The sequence below is a fragment of the Ursus americanus genome, chromosome 22 (genome assembly GCF_024610735.1).
Source record: "Ursus americanus isolate L20-20 chromosome 22, mUrsAme1.1.p, whole genome shotgun sequence".
Taxonomy (NCBI): domain Eukaryota; kingdom Metazoa; phylum Chordata; class Mammalia; order Carnivora; family Ursidae; genus Ursus; species Ursus americanus.
In genome coordinates, this window is record NC_142148.1 from 33,299,841 (window position 1) to 33,322,005 (window position 22,165).

The 22,165-nt window shown below is 38.9% G+C and overlaps 1 protein-coding gene and 1 pseudogene across 5 annotated transcripts in view; one reads left to right on the forward strand and one right to left on the reverse strand.

Moving 5' to 3' along the window:
* PLCB1 (phospholipase C beta 1) overlaps positions 1-22,165 on the forward strand; it is a 661,698-nt gene that overhangs the window by 565,419 nt on the left and 74,114 nt on the right. For all 5 annotated transcript variants that reach the window (XM_045808882.2, XM_045808896.2, XM_045808890.2 and 2 more), the window contains 4 exons: positions 11,997-12,073; positions 12,185-12,274; positions 12,732-12,789; positions 13,394-13,480. In XM_045808882.2, coding sequence (XP_045664838.1) covers positions 11,997-12,073; positions 12,185-12,274; positions 12,732-12,789; positions 13,394-13,480 — 312 coding nt within the window. The remainder of the gene's footprint in view (positions 1-11,996; positions 12,074-12,184; positions 12,275-12,731; positions 12,790-13,393; positions 13,481-22,165) is intronic.
* On the reverse strand, positions 2,174-2,292 carry LOC123800939 (small nucleolar RNA SNORA70; annotated as a pseudogene).

The following is a 22,165-nucleotide window of genomic DNA, read 5'->3' on the forward strand; positions in this document are numbered from 1 at the left end:
ACGATAGGTTGGGGAATCTACTCTAACTTAATGTGTTTTTCATCAACAACCATAGGTTGACCCTGAGTTTGGTCATACCATTAGGGCTACGTTTTCATTTTAAAAGTGACTTTGGTATGGGGTGCTTGGGTGGCTCAGTCAGTTGATCGTCTGACTCTTGGTTTCTGCTCAGATCATGATCTCGGGGTTGTGAGATCGAGCCCCACGTCGAGCTCTGAACTCAATGGGGAGTTTGCTCAAGATTCTCTCCCTCTCCTTCTGCCCCTCCCCCCACTCACTCCTTTTCTCCCTCTCTCTCTAAAATAAATAAATAAATCTTTAAAAAATAATAAAAATAAAAGTGACTTTGGTAAGTGAGAGAAAAATCTTAGGGTGTCCCTTTGGGAGCTCTTGACGACTGTCAGTAATGAGTCCCAGCATCACATTCAAGCTTAAAAACCTGTAGCCTAGTGAGAGGGGACTCCATGGTGATGTCCCTGGGGGTCACTTCTCAACTGCAGCAGTGCCTCGCCCGACATCTTGTCTTCTCTCTATTTCTTCTTTTTCATGGCTTCAAGAAAAGATTTCCCCTTTTTTTCTCATGGTCACCACACTATCCTCTGCAGAGGCTTGTTTTGCTTTTCTTTGCTCCCTGTTTTCTCCCCTTTCTCATATTTTAAGTCTCCCACTTGTGCCAGTCCCATTCATTCCTCCCTTCCTTCACATCAACCTTCATGGCTGCTGTTGTTCTTATATACCCTCCCACTTACCTCACCAGCAATCATTTCTGGGCCCTAAATCAACATTAGTATCCATCCACCTGAGTTCCCCAAGTCCCTGCCAATCCCAAGGATTGAAAGATGTGTTTCACAGTGAAAGCTCTGGGTGAATCCTGACCAGCTGCTAATGGATGGACCATTGGGATGTGAGTAGTGATGAGTGAGTGAGGGTCTAGAGTCAAAGGTCATTTCTGGCCACTAATCTCCCACTGAATAGCTGTGTGACCACACTGAACTTTCATTTTCTCATCAATCCAGTGGATGTAAGAACAGTCCTCACTTCATAGAAGTGTAAGGAGAAATAATGAGATAATGTTCACAAATCATTGTGTTTAATGAAGCCTTTAAAAAAAAATACATGCATTAACTAGGAAATCCTGACTTCAAATGTAAATGTGTGTCGCAGTTTTTGACTTCCTGCTGCAGCTTGATGGAGCTCATTGCCTTCCTTTTGATGATTTCTATGAGCACCATTTGCTGTTGCAGGCTGTAAAGAAGCCAACCTTGAATTTTCTCCCTTCTGTGGTCAGCCAGCTGAAGTATATGGGCCAGGAGTAATTACAGTTTTAGGAAGTAACTTTACTGAGTTGTGGTAGTATTCTCTGTCTTCCTCCGATATTCTGACTTGAACATAGGATTATTTTTCTTGATAAATAAATGACTTAACTTTCCTAAAAACTTTACGTTCTCCACCAAATAAGAAATGACAAATAAATTAAAAGCTTTAGTAGTGAAATAAAGAATGAAAGAATTGTCCAAATATGTTCTTGTCAATTTTTCTAATCCCCATTGGGTAACCCTAATAGAGGGGATGTTGTTCTTAATATATATATCATATATATACATATATATATACACACATATATATACATATATATGTAATACATATATATATATATGTAGAAATTGTCTTTATCTTAAATCCCATTGCTTTAATTATGAACAGAAATGAGTATATTTCCATGTGTGTATTGGCCATTTGTATTCTTTTTTTTTTTTGGACAGGAAGTAGGATTTATTGGTGGGCATGAATAAGAGGAGGGAAGCACCAAGGCTCTCAGGAGTGCAGGGCCCACCATTTGTCCAGGCGGCCATGATTAGGGATGTATTTCACCCCACAGCCATCGCGAATGAGCTGCTTTTCAGCCACATGTCCTCAATTGATTCGTATTAAACTTATTAAAGCCCCACTTCTTGGAAATGTGGCTCTCTTGGTGGTCGGGAAACTTGAATTTGGTCTGAGTAGGGCCTTAATCACATGCTCCTTGTTCTGGACCTTGGTACTGATGGATATGGTGACTTGGCCAATGTGGACCCTGGTCACCGTGCCCTGGGGCTTTCCAAAGGCACTCTGAATACCTTTGTGGAGCCTAGAATGAGGATAGCACCAGCAGAAATGCTTGTCCATTGGAAAGGGCTGTCTCCAAGGACCCTTAGGGCAACCAATACAAACAATGGGCTGCATACACTACTCTTTGCAACCACTGCACATCAGGCCCCCAGGGGAGAGCATCCTTAGCTTAACTGGCTGCAGATTTTAGTCTTTTTTCTTTTTACAAACTGCCCATTCACATCTATCACCTACTTTTCTGTTGGATTGGCTCCTTTCCTTTTGACCCACAGAGTTCATGTGGTATATTTTGATTTATAATTTTGGGAGGTTGGGCGAGTTAGAGAGTGTGAAATACACTTATATAATCATTCATTCATCAAAAGTCACTGAAGGCCTCTCATAGTCCTCATACTGGTGGGGGAATTTGTGTGGACCAAGCCTAAACATAGTCCCTGCCATCAGGGGCTTACAGTGGTTAAGAGTACAGGTTGTGAAGTCAGACAGATCTGCTAAGAGCATGCCCATCTTTGTCAGGTAGTTTTGTTGCATAACAAACACCTCAAAACTTACTGCCTTAAGATGACAATTTGTTTAGCTCTTGACTCTGTGGGTAGCAATTTGAGCTTGACTAAACTGGATGGCTCCTCTAGTCTTGACTGGGCTCATTCATGTGTCTTGGCTGGAGTCATTCATGTGTCTCTGGTTCAGCGCTCCATCTCCTAGGAGCTCTGCTTTTGGAGGTTGGCTGACTGTCAGCGGAGTCAAGACAGGTGACTGATTTATATCTCTCATCATCCAGCAGGCTACTCTGGGCTTGTTCACGTGGAAGTTGAAAAGGATTCCACTTGAGAGCAAGAGGCAATGGACAAGGTGTTTTGAGAGGTTTTATAAACTTCTTCCTCCTTCTTTGGTCAAAGCATGTCATAAAATTTGCCCAGATTCAAGTGATAGGAAAATAGATTTTACCTCTTATTTAGGGGACCTGCAAGTCACATTACAGGAAGTGGTGGAGAATTAAGGCAATAATCTACACACAGCCCTCATAATTTGGTTGTGAGATGCAATAAAATAATCTAGGGAAACTTAACGTGGTGCCTAGAAAATAGTCAGCATTCTTTACCAAAAGACTATTTGCACAGGATTTAAACAGAGAAGGCATGACTTCCGTTTTTAGTTGTATAACTTTTGCTGAGTCATTTCACCACTGTGAGTCTGTATCCTCATTTTTAAAACAAAAAGTTGGTACGAGAATGTTTGTAACGTCTCCCTCTGATAGTAATGCTAGCTTAATTTAATTATAGAATCAGAGATGACCCAACTCTCAGGCCTATTAAAATAATAATGAGGGATTTCAGTTTAAAGCAATAAACTTTTTGGTTTTTCTTTTGTGTGTGTATACAATATATCTTAATGTACTTTTATGTGTTAATTGGTAACTATTTAGGTAACTTTAAGGGAAAAAGTCAGGAAATGGAATCATCCCCAAAGGCAAAGAAAATAATAGTTTTGACTTGTGTCAACTTAAAAAAGCTTAGGGAACAGGAGGGATTATGCTGGAAGGAAAATTCCAAAATAGAACCCACAAGTCTGATCATTTCGTTTGTGCCCTCTGGAATTACAGGACTCATTGCATTCCATTTGACAAGTCAGGGATGCTGAAATGATATATTTTGCATTAAGAAAAAAAAGCTGACACGCTGTGGTATTTATCTTCACAGGCAGCTCTTCCGAGTCTGGATTCCAAAGGGACTGTTGAAATATTAAGCCCATGATTTATTGCCCTATTTTAGTAACAAACCACAGGACAAATCACATATCTTTTAATCAGATCTCCTTTGCTAATTATTTGAAAACCTCCAGTTTGAACATTATTGCTACTTTCCCACATCTGAGTGGTAACCAATATTTATTTTATTTATTCTGAGTTAAATGGTCTTGACATCTTTTAAAAGTACAAAGATTTACCCTAAAATTGTGGTGGTTTGGTGATTGTTTTTTTATTCAATTTAATCAGATATGATAATCTCAATTAACTTGATGAAATGCAAACATTTTCTCATTGGCCAAACCCAACCATCATTAGCATGCCTTAAGTAGAGCCCCCTTTATCAAATTTCTTGATTTTTTTAAAGTTTGAAGGTATTTCCGGTTGATAGCCTCATAAAAGAATACCAGAACTATCATTCAAGGGAGCACGCTACATTGATTTATTTATATTTCCCAGAAAACTCAAAAGCTGACATTTACCTCAGCATAACTTAAAAGTGAAAAATAATTTTAAATGTTACAGCTTTTATGGGCCAGCTTATTGACATGGACCAGGAATCTTGGTCAGATTTTCATTTTTATTTATTTTTGCTCAGCTAGAAAAAAAATTCCAAGGATCCTTCAACATTTACACTCGAATAAGCTGCTATAAATTCTATGTAGCTATGCAAGTTTAAAAAAATAATTTCATAGGTATGAAAGAATATCTCAGACAATGATGGTTGCCCTTTGAGTCCAAGATTTTGTCCTCCTGAAAAGAAAGGAGAGCTAGTGGAGACTATCAGCTCCACATGGACCGAGCCTGTCTGTTGGCTCACAGTTGGACCCTCAATACTAGTATAGTTCCCAGCACATCATAGGTTCTTAGTTAATATTGGTTGACTGACTGAATGAATAATTCTCAATTCGAATGGCCAAGATAACACCCCAGTATGAATACCCACCTTGCATTTAAAATGTCAGTAATTACTTAGTTTAGAAGCATCATAAATTAATTCTTTGTAGAAGAAAAAAAAAAACAAATTGGAGTGAAAATTCAGAGTGGATGCTTTGATGAGCAGAAAAGAAGGTGGTATCTTCTCTAGATATTACTGGAAGGGGGAAGGAAGATGGGTTGTGCCTGAAATGCGAACATTCTATACTTGACTTTTGCTCATTTTCCAAAATTGTCCTTCTTAAGAAGAAACTAAACAGGCCAACTTCTGTCCACATTTTTTTTTAATTCCCTTTGAGTTAGAGTCAAGGAATTATTCTCTTCCATGGAAACCATTCTCTCATCCTCAAACGACTAACCCAAGTGAATTTCAGCATGGAGTTGAAAACAAGCCTGAAATTATATTCCCCCAGGGCTTTTCTTTTTCACTCCTTAAAAGGTTTGGAACATTTAACTAGGAGAGTTGTCAAGAGTGGTAAACAAATAAGCCCAATAACTGAAATGTGTCTATTCCTTTGGGCCAGAGAAAAGAATCATACTAAAAGTTAAAATTAAATGTTGTTTACTGCATTTCAGTTTAACCATGTATTCTCTTGTGTTTTTTTTTTCCCTGTGAATGCTAAACCTTTTCTTCTTTCCTATCTTCAGTGAGTTTTGTGAGTAATGCATGATTGAATAGTTCTTTGAGTAGAGCCTGTCTGCTAATAAATACACCAAAAGTGAGTGCATCCTTATGTTAGTTAAAAACCTCTCCAGTTATTATATGAAAAATCCTTCTTCTGGGATCCATTTTCATATCTGATACTCAGAGAGGTTCCTTTTTCTTATTTGGCATTTTCTCTTTCTATTTTTTGTCAGGATTCTCTTGGTTGCAAGTGACGGAAATCCATGTCAAACGAATTTATGTACTAGAAAAACACGCAGGTAGATCACATAAGGAAAGATTGACCATCCATACCATGGAAGGGAAGGGATGGAGAAATGGATGTCAGAAATCATTGGCAGCCCTTTCTATGTCTGTCTGTCTATTTACCTGTGTCTCTCCCCTTTTCTTTCTGTTCCTTTCTCTCTCTCTCAGTCCTTCTCCCTCCCTCCTTTCTTCTCTCTCTCTCTCTCTCTCTCCTGCTTTTCAATGTGTATTACCACTATTCTTTTCCAACAGCATACAGGCTTCCCCCTGTCAGAAAATATAGGCACCAGCCCCATCTAAGTTATATTTCTTTATCCAGTAGCAGGTTGGGAAAATCTCGAGGAAAGCCTTATGAGAGTCAAGTGATTGACCAAACTTGCAACCTTAAACTGATCACCTGTGGCTAAAGTCAGGTTATGATTGGTCCAACTTGGATCAATGCCTCCCCTGCGACCAGTTACCTTAGCCAAGGGATGGAGATAAAGAATACAGTAGCTCCCATGGGAATCACATTGCACACAGAGCCAGTTCTCAAAAAACAGAAGAAGTTCTTCTGGGGAAGTAGTGTTAGGTAAGGAAAACCAGAGGTAAGCCCCAACTCTCTTTTTAGTGTAGGAAAAGGGTAAGTTATTGATGCATATGTATATGTAATCCCATTGCCAGTTTTATGGGAGTCTGACAATGGTGGAATATTATTAACAAAGACATAATATTAATTATTCTACCTCTTGGACCTTAAGTAGAGGAAGAGTAAAAGAAAACAGTAAATATCAAAAGGGAAGAATTACAGCAAGAGTGACAATCTATTGGAAATAGCTGGAAAAGTCAGAATGCTACAAGGAGGGGTCTGTAGTATGGAAGAGTGGGGGAGACCAAGGGAAACTGAGCACGATGGAAAGACATTCACTTATCTGCCATATTAAACACACAAAGATGTTCTTTTTAAAACACATATTCTTTATAATTCTGTAGAAACAGTTTTCATCAGTTGTATGCAAAAACCATGTTTTTAAAAGCATACCTGGATTTCATAATAAGGGATTTGTTTCTAAAGAAACAAAACTTAGCTTGTTAAGTACCCAAACTATATAGTTTTGAAAGTATTTCCAATAAGACAGCCCATGGCCTGGACATGATGCTTCATTGTCACCAAGGTCAGGATCAGTGTGGTTTTAAAACTTAAAAGATTTCATTCACTACATTTTCTGAGCACCTATTTTGTATAGAGTCTGGGGTTCCAAAAAAATTATTTAAAAAAGGGAGATTGCAGTGGTGGCATCCTTTTAGGGAACAATAATAAAGAATGTATATGCAAAGGTCAGTATCTGTAGTTGGTATCTTTTGCAAAAGCTAGTAAAGGGCCAAGCCTAGAGTTATCTGGGCAGTCAAAGGGGACTATCACCAAAGGCTGGCTTAGTTAGAAAGAAAAAGGGCATGGACAAGTGGAGACCTTCACTAGTACCCACTCCCTTAGTTAGAGCAGCCCAACATAATTAAACTTCCTGCACTCATGGGAATGTCCTATATTGTGCTGTCTCCCATTCAAATGGAAATATCATCAAGGTGGAAGAATAACATGAGACAAAGTATAGAAGCGGGTGTGCCTGGACAGCTCAGAGAGCAAAATACTGCCTAGGTTATTGGGTATGATGGCTACTAGCCAGGAAAGGAAATTTGGAGCTGGAGCATAACGTATTTGGGGATAGTTAAGGCTTTGGTACAGACAAGAAGGAACAATATTTGGGATGGAGTGGAAGGACTAGGGAGAGACTGAGGGCAGGAAGGGAATTCTCCGAATCCAGACCAGAGTTAGCAAAAATTTGCATCACGATACTGTTAACACAAAACCATGAGATACAGGTAACAGGAGCAGTTCACAAATCTCCAGGACTCCCTAGATGTGGAAAGAACCCAAGAAGGAACTCAAACATAATGTCCACTTTTGAACTAAATGATGATAATTAGTGGGAAAAAACAATGACTTGTCTTCTGAGCAAGACAAATCCTAAACTTGCTTGTAGAAACGTTGAGATGCTGGTGAGTGATCCTCAGGTAGAGTTGGTCAAAGGCAGTAGACGATACTGAAAGGAATTGAAGCCCGTAAAAGAGTTGAAGTGACTGTGGTAATTGGTGGAGATACTATAAATTACGGAAAGAGACCTTTGTGTGAGAGTGGCTGGCAACAGGAGGATAGGATAAAATCATGGTCCCCAGCTGTGTGCAAAGGCACCCTGAGGCACCATGTTGAACTCACAGGGGCATGACGGGATATTTTACATTTTTTAAAGGAAACAGCAACATCTGTTGTACACTGTGCAAAGTACTACTGTTAAGTTTGGACCTAATTGCTTCATGAATAAATAGGGCTGTCCTTTTATTTCTTTTAGCCTAAGGGTACCATGAAAAAATTACTGAGATCCCAAGGACACCGTGAACTAAGAAATGTTGTGAATCTCTGGAATAGTTAAAAGTTAAGTCCTGAGAAATGGCCAATAAGTCTAGTAACAAACAAGTCTTTGTAATCTTAAAGCAAAATCAGGTGAATTCCAGTGGTTGAAGTGGAAGTGTCATGGTGGCGCTGAAGAATATGGGGCCGGGGCATAGAAGCTTTGGAAGCAGCAACTGGTCTTCCATTTCAGGGATAAAAATGAAAGGAAGATCCAACATGGAACACAAGGTCAGGGTTCTTGAAGGGTAAAGGAAACAGAGATGGGTTTTTATGCAAGGGGAATGTGTCCAGGGCAGAAAAAAGTTTGAGAGAAGAAAATGAAATGGTAGATCAGGTCCTGCCACAGGTGGGAGAAGACAGAATGGAAAACAAGGGCAAGAACCTTCCTTTTGGAAGGAAGGGTGAGAAAACCAAGTTAGGGACCTACAAAGTGGTCTAGTAGGACTTGTATGTGTGTTTTTCCTTTCAGCTTTCACAACCACCCCAGGAGGGAAACGTTATCCTTGTGTCAGACGTGAGGGGGCTGAGTTGGGGGTAATGAAGAGAATGTAGATAAAGTGCAAAGATCTTTCAAGACAGAAAAGAGTGAATTTGAGGGAATGTCTTAGTCTCTTACAAGATTAAGTGGCTTAAACAACAAACACTTATTTCTTATAGCTCTGAAGGCTGAAGTCTAAGATTAAGGTGCCTGCAGATCCAATGTCTGGTGAAAGCCCACTTCCTGGTTCATAGATGGCCATCTTTTTACTGTGTCTTCACATGGCTGAAGGGGCAATAGAGCTCTGCAGGATCTCTTTTTTAATGGCACTATTCCTACCATGAGGGCTCAAACTTCATGACCTAATCACGTCCCAAAGTCCTACCTCCTAATACCATCACATTAGAGGTTAGGATTTCAATATATGAACTCTGGGGGGACACAAACATTCAGGCCATAACAGAGGGCTTCTTCTAAATTGTCTCTATCTTCCTCAATAATCTAGACAGTGCCTCTAAAACTGTAATGTGAACACAAATCCTCTGAGAATCTTGTTTAAAATGCAGATTTGGATTTAGTTGATCTAGGGTAAGGCCTGAGAATTTGCATTTCTATTGTGCTCCCAGTCAATGCCAATGCTGCTAGTCTGAGATGGTTATGGTACACTTTGAGTAACAAGATCTAGAAAACCAGGTCATTAGCTTGGAGTTTGTAGAACAGTGCCAGGTATTTAGGGTACTTGATAAATATTCGTTGGACTGTGGCTAAATTGAATAGTTTTGATAAAGGCATGTGTTCTGGGAGCAAAGGAGGTGGGAACTCTTCTAGAGAAAAGCAAAGTGCAGATGGTCTGAGGGAGGGACAATGAGGAAGGCCAGGGGATGCAGCAGGCAGGGAACTTCTGTGGGACTTTGAGGGAGTATAGTGCTGCCAGTTGTATAGGGGGTGACACCAAATCAAAATAAAAGTCAGAATTGAGTGGGGAGAAGGGCTATGGGATCTCAAGCTCAGGGGTTTCCATGACCGGATGGTGAGGTGGCTGAGGATGACGGCAGGAGGTGGAAGGAAAGCAAGAAATGTGAGCAGATGCTGGCATAATCAGTAAGAGAGTATTCTGGGGTCAGGTAAATATACAAATGATAAAGTGAAAACAGAAGGATGAAGGCTGTTGAATTCAATAGCACTGCTGGGAGATTTAACAGTGGTCTATAGAATAAGCACAGGCCCACAGAGACCCCCCCAGCTCTGGCAAAGTATCCAAATCACCGGAGATTTTGAAAATACTGATTTCCAGGCCCTTCCCCTAGACTTTTGGAGTCCATAGGCCTAGGTACAGGCCCTGGATTCAGCATTTTTAGGAAGTTACCCAGAGCGATTCTGATGTTGCAGCCAAAATTGGGGATAACCCTCTTAACTCCTTGGAGTGAATGAGAGGGAAGAAAGATCTTGCAGGGAAGGAAAGGTGCTGAGTGCACACCCTCAGCTAGAATAGAGATTGTAGGAATTCGCAAGAAAATTTCCAGAGTCTTTGCACACCGACATTTTATGTCTGGACAACTTAATAAATGGCACTACAAAGCTGTAATATTTCATGATTTCTTTAATTGTGATGGTCATGATGAGGCAATCTCTTTTGAATGATCAAATAGTTTTTCTGCTGGCCCAAGTCCCAGTTCATATTTGTTCAGATTTAATCCACTTCACAGATGAATGCATCAAATTTCACATTAACGTTAAGTTAATGTGCCTTTTTAATTATAGTTCTCTAAGAGAATTTCTCCCTGAAGTTTTTATTCTTTTACGTAAGAACTTGTTTTTTTTTAAACAATTTCTAAAATCATAATGAAAAGAACATGGGGAAGTGGTGAAGACTACAAGCCACGGAGCCTGATTTGTTGGGTTTGGACCCAACTCTGCCACTTAACCACCTCTGTGGCTGGGAGCCCAGAACTTGAGCCACATGTGTCAGGATCTTCATATGTAAAATAAAGATAAAAGCACAACCTCACAGTGCAGCTCTTCAAGTTGAATAGGAATTGAATACACTTAAAACTCTTCAAACCGTGCTGGCCATATGTAAATTACCAACAAAAGTTTGCTGGGACTCTGATTAGATTGCCTTGTTCCTGTTGCAGCAACCACTTATATTAAACAGGTCAACTTACTCTGCTGTATCTGAGAATTTCCAACATTGGCGAACAGCAGTAGGGGGGGCTTTCCTAAGAAGCCCACACCATCTGCTTGGGGCTCCAGTTAGAAGGATGGAGTCCAGTTGCCACTGCTGCCTGAATAATGGCAGAAGGTTCTATAGGTTCTTCATGTGGAAAAGAGAAAGAGATGGGGCTGAAGGGCAAAATGACCCTCATGTAGCTGACAAGCATTTATTGAGCACCTACTAAACACTAGGAATGGTGTGGGGGGCTGAGGATCTGCAAACACAGACACGGTCACTTGCCCTCCGGAAGCTTGGCTTGATAAGAAAGTAGATGCAAAACAGTAAAAGAATTGCTTTCATGGCATGTATGGAAATTCAATGATGCCATACCAAAGAAGAGAATTTGTCATGGTCTTTGGAAGTTACCCTCATAGGAGGCAAACATCAATTTCTATCTAAGATGGGCAGCTCATAGTCCTCGAAGCAATTAAACAATGAATCCAGTGGAAACCAAGAATTCCAATTCACAGTTGATTATAGCTTATATTCATATCATCCTCATGTGATTTTGAGCTTCAGTGTATTTTCAAGAGATAAAGGCATCGATCATCTCATTTATGACCAAGAACGCATAGGTTCAAAAAATGTAGCACTCTTGACCAAAATCATATTTTTGATGTCCTAGAGTAGGGACTGGAACCCGGGCCTCCGTGTTACCTGTCATTGCATTGAGCCAAGCTGCAGAAACCAGCACAATAATCTAAGAAATCCTGTTTAATTACAAAGGAGAGAAGAAGAAGAATTTCATATTAAAACCTAGATAATGTGATGGTTTTTAAATCATGTCCCCCTTGCCTGTTAGATGCCTGGTAATTGTACCTATTTTAAACGTCAATCACAGATTTTCTTTCTTTTTTTTTTTTTTTAAGATTTTATTTATTTATGTGACAGAGAGACAGCCAGTGATAGAGGGAACACAGCAGGGGAGTGGGAGAGGAAGAAGCAGGCTCCCAGCGGAGGAGCCCGATGTGGGACTTGATCCCGGAACGCCAGGATCACGCCCTGAGCCGAAGGCAGACGCTTAACGACTGCGCTACCCAGGCGCCCCCAATCACAGATTTTCTATCTCCAGATACTGCTGTCTGGGGGACCCAGGGGAGAGGGTGCTTTGTTTATGACCATGTAAAACAGCAAATGCATTTTCTTCCCCAGCTTATTCAAAAGTTGACGGATGTTGCTGAAGAATGTCAGAACAATCAGCTGAAGAAGCTCAAAGAAATCTGTGAGAAGTAAGCCTGCATTCTCTTTACAATTGGCTTGTGTTTATAAACGTGTCTCACACAAACTGCCCTTTCATTTACCTTTTCTTTTTTTTCCTTTTACATCCATTTTGACTTCAGAGAGAAGAAGGAATTAAAGAAGAAGATGGACAAAAAAAGGCAGGAGAAGATAACAGAAGCTAAATCCAAAGACAAAAGTCAAATGGAAGAGTAAGGACAAAGAACCCTTTTTCCCCCACCTGTCACCTGGGGATTATTTTATTCTGTTCAGGATAACAGCTTCTTTACCACATAAAGACCCATCTGTGAAATTCCTCCTCTAATCAACCTTTCAAAAGATCCCTTTTGTAAAGTTTTTAACATGGAAGTCAAAGAGCAGTTCACTAAAGGACCAAGGCGCACCCAGGGATCTTTCCGATAAAGATGGAGTAAAGAGTTTCCCTTAGGAAAAAACCCAATCCTCAGTTCCCAGCATTTAGCGAAAGCAGAGCTTGCTTGCCCTTGGGCAGAACCTGCCTTCTGTCCAGGGCTAGCAGACTGTACCTTTCTTGCAGCATCAATGAGAATGTGGAAAGTTCTGTAAACGTTTCATCTGAAAGTCTGCAGTGCACCTGTTTGTCGATGCGGGATGACCTCATATAATGATCTAGTTGTCATTTGCTCCTAGGGAAAAGACAGAGATGATCCGGTCATACATCCAGGAGGTGGTGCAGTACATCAAGAGGGTATGTCAGTTCATCTCTCTCTGTTTTGCAAACCATGTGTGAATGTTTGGCAAGCACAATGTGAGCCTCTGAAGGGAAGTGCCATGCCTTGCTGTATCCATTTATCACCGGCACCCGGAAGAGCTGATTTATAGAGCAGGCGTTCCGTAATCGAAGTTTCTGCAAGTCTAATTGCAAACCTATATATAAAAAGGCTCATCTAAAAATCCATGTCAAGAATCTTTTCCAAAGTCAGGAGCCCAGAAACATAAGGTCAGTTGGAGATACCCCCAAAAATATGTAGTTGTCATCAGCGGTAGGAAAGATGGTAACCTCCAAAGTCACTTCACCATAGTAGTTTTTTTTAAATTGATATTACAGAAAATTTCAAACATTAACAAAAATGTAAGAAAGCATAATCTATAGATTACGCCACCCCCACCCTGTGTCCCCATCACCCAGGACCGACACTGACCAACAGTCTCCTACGCTTGTAAGGGCAGTTCTTGATCGGGATATGAAATAATTCAATGTATGCCAGAGATCTGAAAAGCTTTCAAGTTTTTCTGGAAACATTCCCTTGAATGTTTAGATGAAAATGATTTTCTTTGTAACTTTCTTATAGTTAGAAGAGGCCCAAAGTAAACGGCAAGAAAAACTTGTAGAGAAACACAAGGAGATACGTCAGCAGATCCTGGACGAAAAGCCCAAGGTAAACTGAACCGAATAATAATACACAATAACTTCATTTTCTTTCCATTCAATTCGAGTAAGACCTCTGTAGGCCATGTACCTTGCACACAGTCTCAGCTCCGTTTCTACATGGTACCCTCCTCTGTCTTCCTCAACCATGGTGGAAATCTTTCTAGTAATATTCAGTACACATTTATCACCGACTGCTGAGCTTTACACATTGCAAATGCCGGAGTCCAGCTTCTGACATCTTAGTTTCAGTTGGTTTGAGGTGTGATTCAGGTATCTTTGAAGTACTGTCCCTCTCTCCCTGACAGAATAGAGAGAATTAGAGGAGTTAGCCAAGCCTCTCCAGCTCTAACAACATATTGTAATGGCGGGCTCTGTCCCGCAGAGAATGTCCTGTACCAAAATCACCCTGGTTTTTACCCAGCAAAATGTTCTCATAAACCACCCCCCCCAAAAAACCCAAATCTTCCCCCTCCCCATAGTAATAGTTAGTTGTGGCTCCTCTTTAAAATTACCTTACCCTTACTGTTTGGTCAAAATCAATTGTTGCATGAATATTAACTTTAAACAAATTGATCATCTATAAATCAAATACTTTTAGGTTGGCAAACAACATCTTTATTTTAGATCATTACATACATTTTGATTCATCACTAAATATGTCTACGAAAAATGTGCTTTTCAGTTTTATGATTATTCTATGTGTGGTTTAAAATATCTACTCTAAAAGGAGTTGCTATTCCATACAAGCACTCTTTAAACCTGCAAAGCTCGAAAGTGTTATTTTCATTTCTTTGTCTAGTCCGTTCATCGATTTACTTCTTACAGAATTTTTTGTGGCTAATTCTAAATATAGTTTTGTGGTTATTTCGTTTTTTCTCCTTTTGTATTTATTAGATAGGAGATTTATTTAATAGTTTTAAATCCTAAAGTTTTTAGGCCTGGCAATATAAATGAAGCAGTAATGAAAATCTGAGAATTAATAATACTTAAACATGCTGCTAATTTTTATGTTTTTCATGTAAACATGCAATTTGAATATTCTTAGCCACCATCTTGGGTTGATTATGCATTGGTAATAAGTTTTAAGATAATTTCAGAAATTGCTGTATTTTCCATTTAGGATTGATCTTTCAAAATGTTTGGAGCAAAAGATTCAAGTCCAATTGGAATTTAAGAAACACATTAACACCTTAATAATCAGTCCTAGGTGATATATTCAAATATATACATTTTCAATCCATGCTGTCTGAATTCACCTATCATTACTTTGTAAACTGACATAATATGCCCTGGTTATGATTGCTATCTCATTACCCAGTCTCTGTACTTAAAAAAAAAAAAAAAAAAAGTCTCTCTTGTGAGATATTGTTGTTCCCACAGAGTTTTATTTTGCTTTGTTTTTGTTTTTGGTCTAAAAATGTCAGCTACTTGTCTCATAGATACAGTGCAATCACAGATGTGTTTCAATTATGTAGCAGTATAAAAAACCCGACAAAAATTCTGTTACTGAGCTAGGTTATCATGATTAAAATCAACTTTGGAACGTGTTAAAGCACCCTTAAACTTCTGCACTGGATATAACTACACATTAGAAGAATAAGTGTTGGACAACTTACAGTCAGAGTGTATTCTGTAGCAATTTTATAGAAAACCCAATTAAAACTGACTTACGTGATAATAAACTTAGTAAGTCAAATTACTGGAAGTTCAGACATGCCACAGTTTGAGGACTGGTTAATCTAACAGCTCAGCAACCTCATCAAGAATCCAGGTATTTTTAGAATTTCCACCATGGCATCTTGCTTTGTTGCCTTTCATGCCTAAGCTGTAAACTTATAGTCACAAGGTGGCTGCCATAGCTCCATGCATCACAACATTACATAAAACTATTCAAAGGCAAAAAAGGCAATGTCTTCATCCTATAGGATTAAGGAAAACCTTCCTAAATCTTCCAATATTCTTCTCCCCGTTGGCTAGGATTGTGCCATATACCCATTCCTAAACCAGTCACAGGAAGGAGAGTGTCATTTGCACGCTTGGCTTAGGCAATTAAGGCTCACTCAAAAGGGTGGAGGGGAGTCCAGCTTCTCCTCAGTTTCATAGTCAACAGGCACCTGAACAAAACTGATGTTTTCTTATCAAAGAAATAGAAATAGCGGGGCGCCTGGGTGGCACAGCGGTTAAGCATCTGCCTTCGGCTCAGGGCATGATCCCGGCATTCTGGGATCGAGCCCCACATCAGGCTCTTCTGCTATGAGCCTGCTTCTTCCTCTCCCGCTCCCCCTGCTTGTGTTCCCTCTCTCACTGGCTGTCTCTATCTCTGTCAAATAAATAAATAAAATCTTAAAAAAAAAAAAAAAAGAAATAGAAATAGCAATTAAGTAGGTAATTAACAGTGTGTGCCACTACCATATTTATACCAATTTCCCATTTCTTCTTTTTTGGCCTCTTAGCAAGAGATCTGAAATATTTCTATGAATTTATAGTAGTTCTTTGCCTTCATTTTTGTGTTTGTTTTGTTTGTAAAATTCTGAGCCTGTCTGCACATGATCAGTTAATCTGTCCAAATACAGCTAATAATTAGAATCAGATGGTGCTATGGACTGAATTGTGTCCTCCCAAAATTCACATGTTGAAGCTGTAACCCCCAAGGTCATGGTATATGGATAAGAGGCCCTTGGAAGGTATTATGTTTATTTATTCTATTTTTATTTTTTCATTTTTATTGACATATAGTGAATATGCAGTGTTATATTAGTTTCAGGTGTACAATATAATGATTTGACAATTTATACATTACTTAGTGCTCATCATGATAAATGTACTTTTAATCCCCTTAACCTATTTCTCCCATCCCTCCACCCACCTCCCCTCTGGCAACTACCAGTTTGTTCTCTGTATTTAAAGTCTGTTTTTTGTTTTTGGGTTTTTTTGGTCTCTTTTTAATTTGTTTTGTTTCTTAAATTCTACATATGAGTGAAATCATATAGTATTTGTCTTTCTCTGTCTGACTTATTTCACTTAGCATAATACCCTCTAGTTCTATCCATGTTGTTGCAATTGGCAAGATCTCATTCTTTTTATGGCTGAGTAATATTCCATTGTATAAATATACCTAATTTTTTTTTTAATCCATTCATTTATGGATGGGCACTTGGGTTGTTTCCATATCTTGGTTATTGTAAATAATGCTGCAGTAAGCATAGGGGTGCATGTACTTTTTCAAATTAGTGTTTTTGTCTTCTTTGGGTAAATATCCAGTAGTGAAAGTACTGGAGCCTCCATACTATTTTCCACAATGGCTGTACCAATTTGCATTCCCACCAAGCATGCATGGGGGTTCCTTTTCCTCCACAACCTCACCAGCATTTATATCTGTTGCCTTCATTTTTGACTGTAGATAGGAACCACAGTGATATCTCTCTGCTTTTCATCCATGTTGCCCTTATGACCATCTTGTGTCTGGATTCGAAGGTTGCCCTTGGAGATTTTGGGTTTCATGTCAAATGAAAGCATTTCTTAAGAGGTGTTCCTCAAGGCTTAAAAAATACTGTGTTTGGGAACCATACTTTAACGATAACGGAAGAAATCATGACAGTTAATATTGTAGGACACAGTGGCTAATCAAAGGAATGTCTGTGATAAAAAGGAACAATAATAAACAGTGAAGTGAATAAGATCAAGCGTAGGTCATGTGAAGAAAGAACAAAGCACAGGACAGCAAATATAGGCAAGTGAAAGTCCAGGCCAGCACAGCATTCATCCATGCTCCTGTAATTGTTGGATGTGGACCAGAAATAGGATAGCGCTGGCTTTGAAATAATCCCTCTTCACATCCAGTATCAGAATGGCCTTTGAAGCTTGACATAGATATGAGGGAAATTAACAAAAGCAGAAACAATGTAGGAAGAACAGTAACTCAAGGGAATGAAACCGACCAGCAGTATTTATAAAAGAGGTTAACTGAGTCAGTTGCATTCAGTCAGAAAGACGAGAAGGTGGAATGATTTTATGACATCTAGAAATTTATGATCTGTTCCATCACTGAACGTTGGACAAAGAAATTGAGTTGACTCTATAGTAGGTAATATTAAAGATAATTGCAACCTTCCTATGAAGAGGAAAGCATGAAAAACTTAGCCAGAGGTTACTGAGGGGAGTAGAGTTCCTTCTTCACTTATTTTAAGATTCAATAAGCAGTTTTCTACCTCGAAACTAATAATGGCTAATCTTTTGCTTACAGCAAAACTATGCACTACATGACATTGCGTTTCTTACTGTTTGTCAGTTTCTTTCACCAACATGCCAAACATAATCACTTACTTTCTCTTTGTCCACTTATTCTAACTAATATAATAATGTATTTAATGTTCCTAACCTCCTCGGAAACAGGGAGGAAGCTATTTTTCCATGCCTATATTCTCCTAGTATTACTATTTTGAGCTGTTCTGAGCCACAATCACAAGCTGCATAATTTTCCAAGCCTTTGATGATCAAACAACTCCTTTAAAATCGCACAAGTATTTTTTAATAAAAGAAATTTGAAAAGGCAATTGCTGAAAGACAACAGTTCTTCAATGGCAAGGAGCTCTGGCTGGATGTAGAGTGAGCTACATATGAAGATTAATCCACAGTGTAACCTTCTAACCTTTTGCTCAACCACGGGCTTATGATCTGTAAGTATCAACTCAAGTTCCTAAAATTGTTACCATCTTCCAATAGAACAGTCAGACAACAATGTGACTCAGTCAAAACCATTTCATTTCCACACTCGGACCAAGAACTTCCATCCTACTGGCACATGTTTGGTAGGGACCCAAATGTGGCCAGCCACAGTGTGAAAGTTTATTTTAGAATGTCCAACTTTGTGACATGCTCTAGTCCTTTTTCATATATAGAGTCCATTTTTTCCCCACTAAAAAAGAGATCAATGTGTCTATTCCTTTTGTATGTGATTTTTTGAGGGCATTGAGGAAAATGAAAGTAGGTGATTTCTAGAGGCAACTTATACAGTAGATAAATATCTTGGCCCTCAATTTGATGTAGAATTACACTGTGCATTCCTGTACATAAGTCCCTCTGAAATTTCTTAAGTTACAAACATCAGTAGACATCCTTGAAAGAGAATACTCAGTTCCTTTTCAGTAAAGTTATAAATTCTGAAGAAATGTTCAGTTGCATGTATCCTAGCAGTGAAATATTTTATTCAGTCCCTGAGTGTATGCTATTTTCAGCTTTGCTCAAGGTGTGTCTTTTTATGAAAACTATAGCTGCAGAGTTCTTACGATGGATGCAATAAACCCCACCAATTATATAGGTGACATAATTGGTTTCCTTGGGATTTCCATCCCTGGGTTTGCCAAAGCCAATAGGAAAAGTGTATATGTGTACAAGGGGTGATTGAAGCAACTCACAACCCAACTGCCAGTAGAGAGAAACCATACCTTCTGTCGTCATGTTCAACCCTAACTGATTCATTATAAAAAGGACACTCTGTCTTTCTCCTGAACACTTCAAAAAGATTTATTTTAACATGTTGAAGCATCATTAATCAGAGTTGCCCCGAATCTACTGCAAATATTCCAATATATATATAGATCACTTTGCAGCTACTGGCTCTCAATGCAAGAAGAATCGTCTTTTGAGGGAACTTTTTAATGAACCATCTCCATAACCTCATAAAACAGTCAATAAATGTGGAATTTACTTTTTCCCCTGACACTTAATTTGTCTTTGATGCTTCTTAGAACACAAGTTTTCTGTTTTAAATTGAGCTCATCAATAAGTGAGAATTCCAGGAAGCTTTAGGGCATTTTAATTTATAGCAAGAGAACATTTCATCATGTGGCCTACTGGCTCTTATTTTTTTCCTCTACCAGGGTAATATAGACTGATTTTCCTCATTTCCGTGACATCTTTGGAATGAACAGGATGAGTGACTCATTCCTCTGGGTGAAGTTAGTCTTGTCAGACCTACCACTGGGCCCTGAGACAGAACTCTCAATGTAGTGATTTCAGTCCTGCTTCCCAGTGTCCAAGGAAAAAGAGACTAGAGGATTTAAAGTAAAAGCTTCTTCCTTACATTCTTCATTTGTGTGTTGTCTGATCCTTTGCAACTTAATGGGGGAAATGTGGATTCTCCCTGCCATTACCCATTGGACCTTCTCAATGAAGCCAAACCACAGGGTGCAAACTGGCTGCCTGTTGATTTTGTTTGCTTGTTATCAAGTCTTGGTAGACCCACCCAATGGTTTGTTTTTTTGTTTTTTTCTATAGAAGAAACTTCTTTTCCATTTGGATCAATGTGAATAATTGCCTTTAAAAGATGTAGTTATTCGTTATTTTCTTAAATGTAGAACTTGGATACATTGACTGTTTTTCTGGGCAATACTAGAACATTAGAACAGTTTGACTCCTGTCTCCTGATTTATTTTTGAAATTTATTAATAATTGTGTACACATTTCTAAACAAATAAGACATTCTTATTCTATATTATACAATCAGTGTTCATTTAAACTTATCTATATATTCACAAGATTTTTTGTCCAGCATTCTATCTTGTGTCTCAGACGTCTATTTGGGACCATTATCTTCTACATCCTTTAGAAGTTCCTTTATACGGTCTACCGATGGCAAACTCTTTGGGGTTTTTGGTTTTGTTTTCATTGTTGTCTGAATATGTCTTTATTTTACCTTCATTATGAAAGGATACTTTCACCGGGTATAAAATTTTAGATCGACAGTTATTTTCTTTTAGCACATTGAAGATAAAATTCCCCTATCCTCTGGCTTCTCTTATTATTAGAAGCTGTTAGTCTTAGTGTAAATCTTTTGATAACAGCTTGCATTTTTCCTTCTTGACTTATATTTAAGATTTTTTCTTTGTGTCCTATGCATTTTTTCTAAAATGTATCTAAATAGGTGTCTGAGGCAGCTGGATGGATAACTTTCCTCACTTCTGTAGAAACGCAGCCATCATGTCAGCAAAAATGACTTCCATCACATTATTTACATATAAAATAAAATGGACCTTTTACTCCATCGACTCAGTCTTGTGACTCTTTTCAGTATTTTCCCTATTTTTGTTTCTCTGTGCTACCCTGTGGACAATTTTTCTCTGACCCTTTTTCTAATTCACCAATTCTTTGTTCACACTGCTCTTCTACTTTTCCACTGAGTTTTTAATTCTAGCTTTTGTGTTCTGTTTGATTCCATAAGTGTTATTTGGTTTATTTTCAAATCTACAATATCTATGCCTGGCTTATCATACGGAAAGTTTCCTCTGAGATTCCTCATTCTGTACAGGCCACAGGCTTTGAGTTGTGGTCTCACCCTACCCAGCTTTCAAAAGATGAATTCAATTTCCAGCATTAGCAAAAGCCTATCAGGGCAAAAGTGGCTTCCCTGTCTAGGTTTGAGGCTCTGCTGTTTAGGCCTGATCATTCTTTAAATTTTTGTGGTTCTTAGGTTCTTTAAAGAAAATAATTTCAATCTCAAATCCAGCTTTCTAAGTTGTTTTTGGTGAGAAGGATGGTCCAAGTAACCTAACCAGAAATAGAAAATCCCTACATGGTGTTTCTAATATGTTTGAATTTATTAACATCTGTATTGGTTGGAGTTCACCTAGAGAAGCAGAACCTAAAGAAGATTGAGTCTTTATCACAGAGCGAAACACACACACACCTGGCCCAGGAGTCAGAACAACGAAAGAAAAACCCAAAAAGAAGGGAAAGTGATTCCAGACCCCATTCAACAGATCTGCAACAACACGTGTGTGTTACAGATGGCTGCTGCCTCCCTCCTCAGCTCTCCAACTCTCAGGAGAGTCTCCCCTGTAACTCACCTTACCTGGAATGGGAACTCTGGGAAATGTATTTCAGCCTAAGCAAGTCGGCACATTACAAAACCCTCATGCTATTATTTAATACTTGGAAATTTTCTTGTTTAAAAAAAATAATTTCTCTTTAAAAATTAGATTATATGGGAGCACCTGGCTAGCTCAGTCAGTGGAGCACATGACTCTTGATTTCAGGACTGTGAGTTCAAGCCCCACATTGGGTATAAAGATTACTTAAAAATAAAATCTTTTAAAAAATTAGATTATATGATTACAGAGAGCCAACATGTAAACAAATCTCTAGGGCAGAGAAGTGGCTCCCCTTAGGCCTGCATGGCATTCTCCAGGCTGCCTTGTGGATTTCTGTTATCTATTAGCCCCTGTAAGGCAATTGGGTTTGAGATTTAAACAAAAGTGGAATGGAGATTCATGTGGTTGTCATTGATTCCTCCCCCTTTTCTCTACCCCATTAACTTTCTTTCCCCTTCCTTTGCTCTTACTTTCTTTCCTGAGGATGAGAAAATGTGGGAGTGCAGTGATGGGTATATCGCTTAGACAGGAGGGAATCCAAAGAGAATACTCACCACTTGCTAGAGCAGAGAGTGTATGTGTTGATGGGGTTCATCGTCTTCCCAGCAAGAACTGAGATTAACATCAGGAATAGGATGAGATGGACTTTAATCCCATTGACTTTCATCTGCCCTTAACAAAAGAGTTCACACAACCATGGAGAGCCCACAAAACCTTCTGGGTTGATTTCTACTCTGTGTGCCTGCCATTGTGCATGACTTATGTGAATTTTGCCAATAGTAATTAGATGTTTTATCCCAAATGTATCTCTAGTTTGCTTTTAA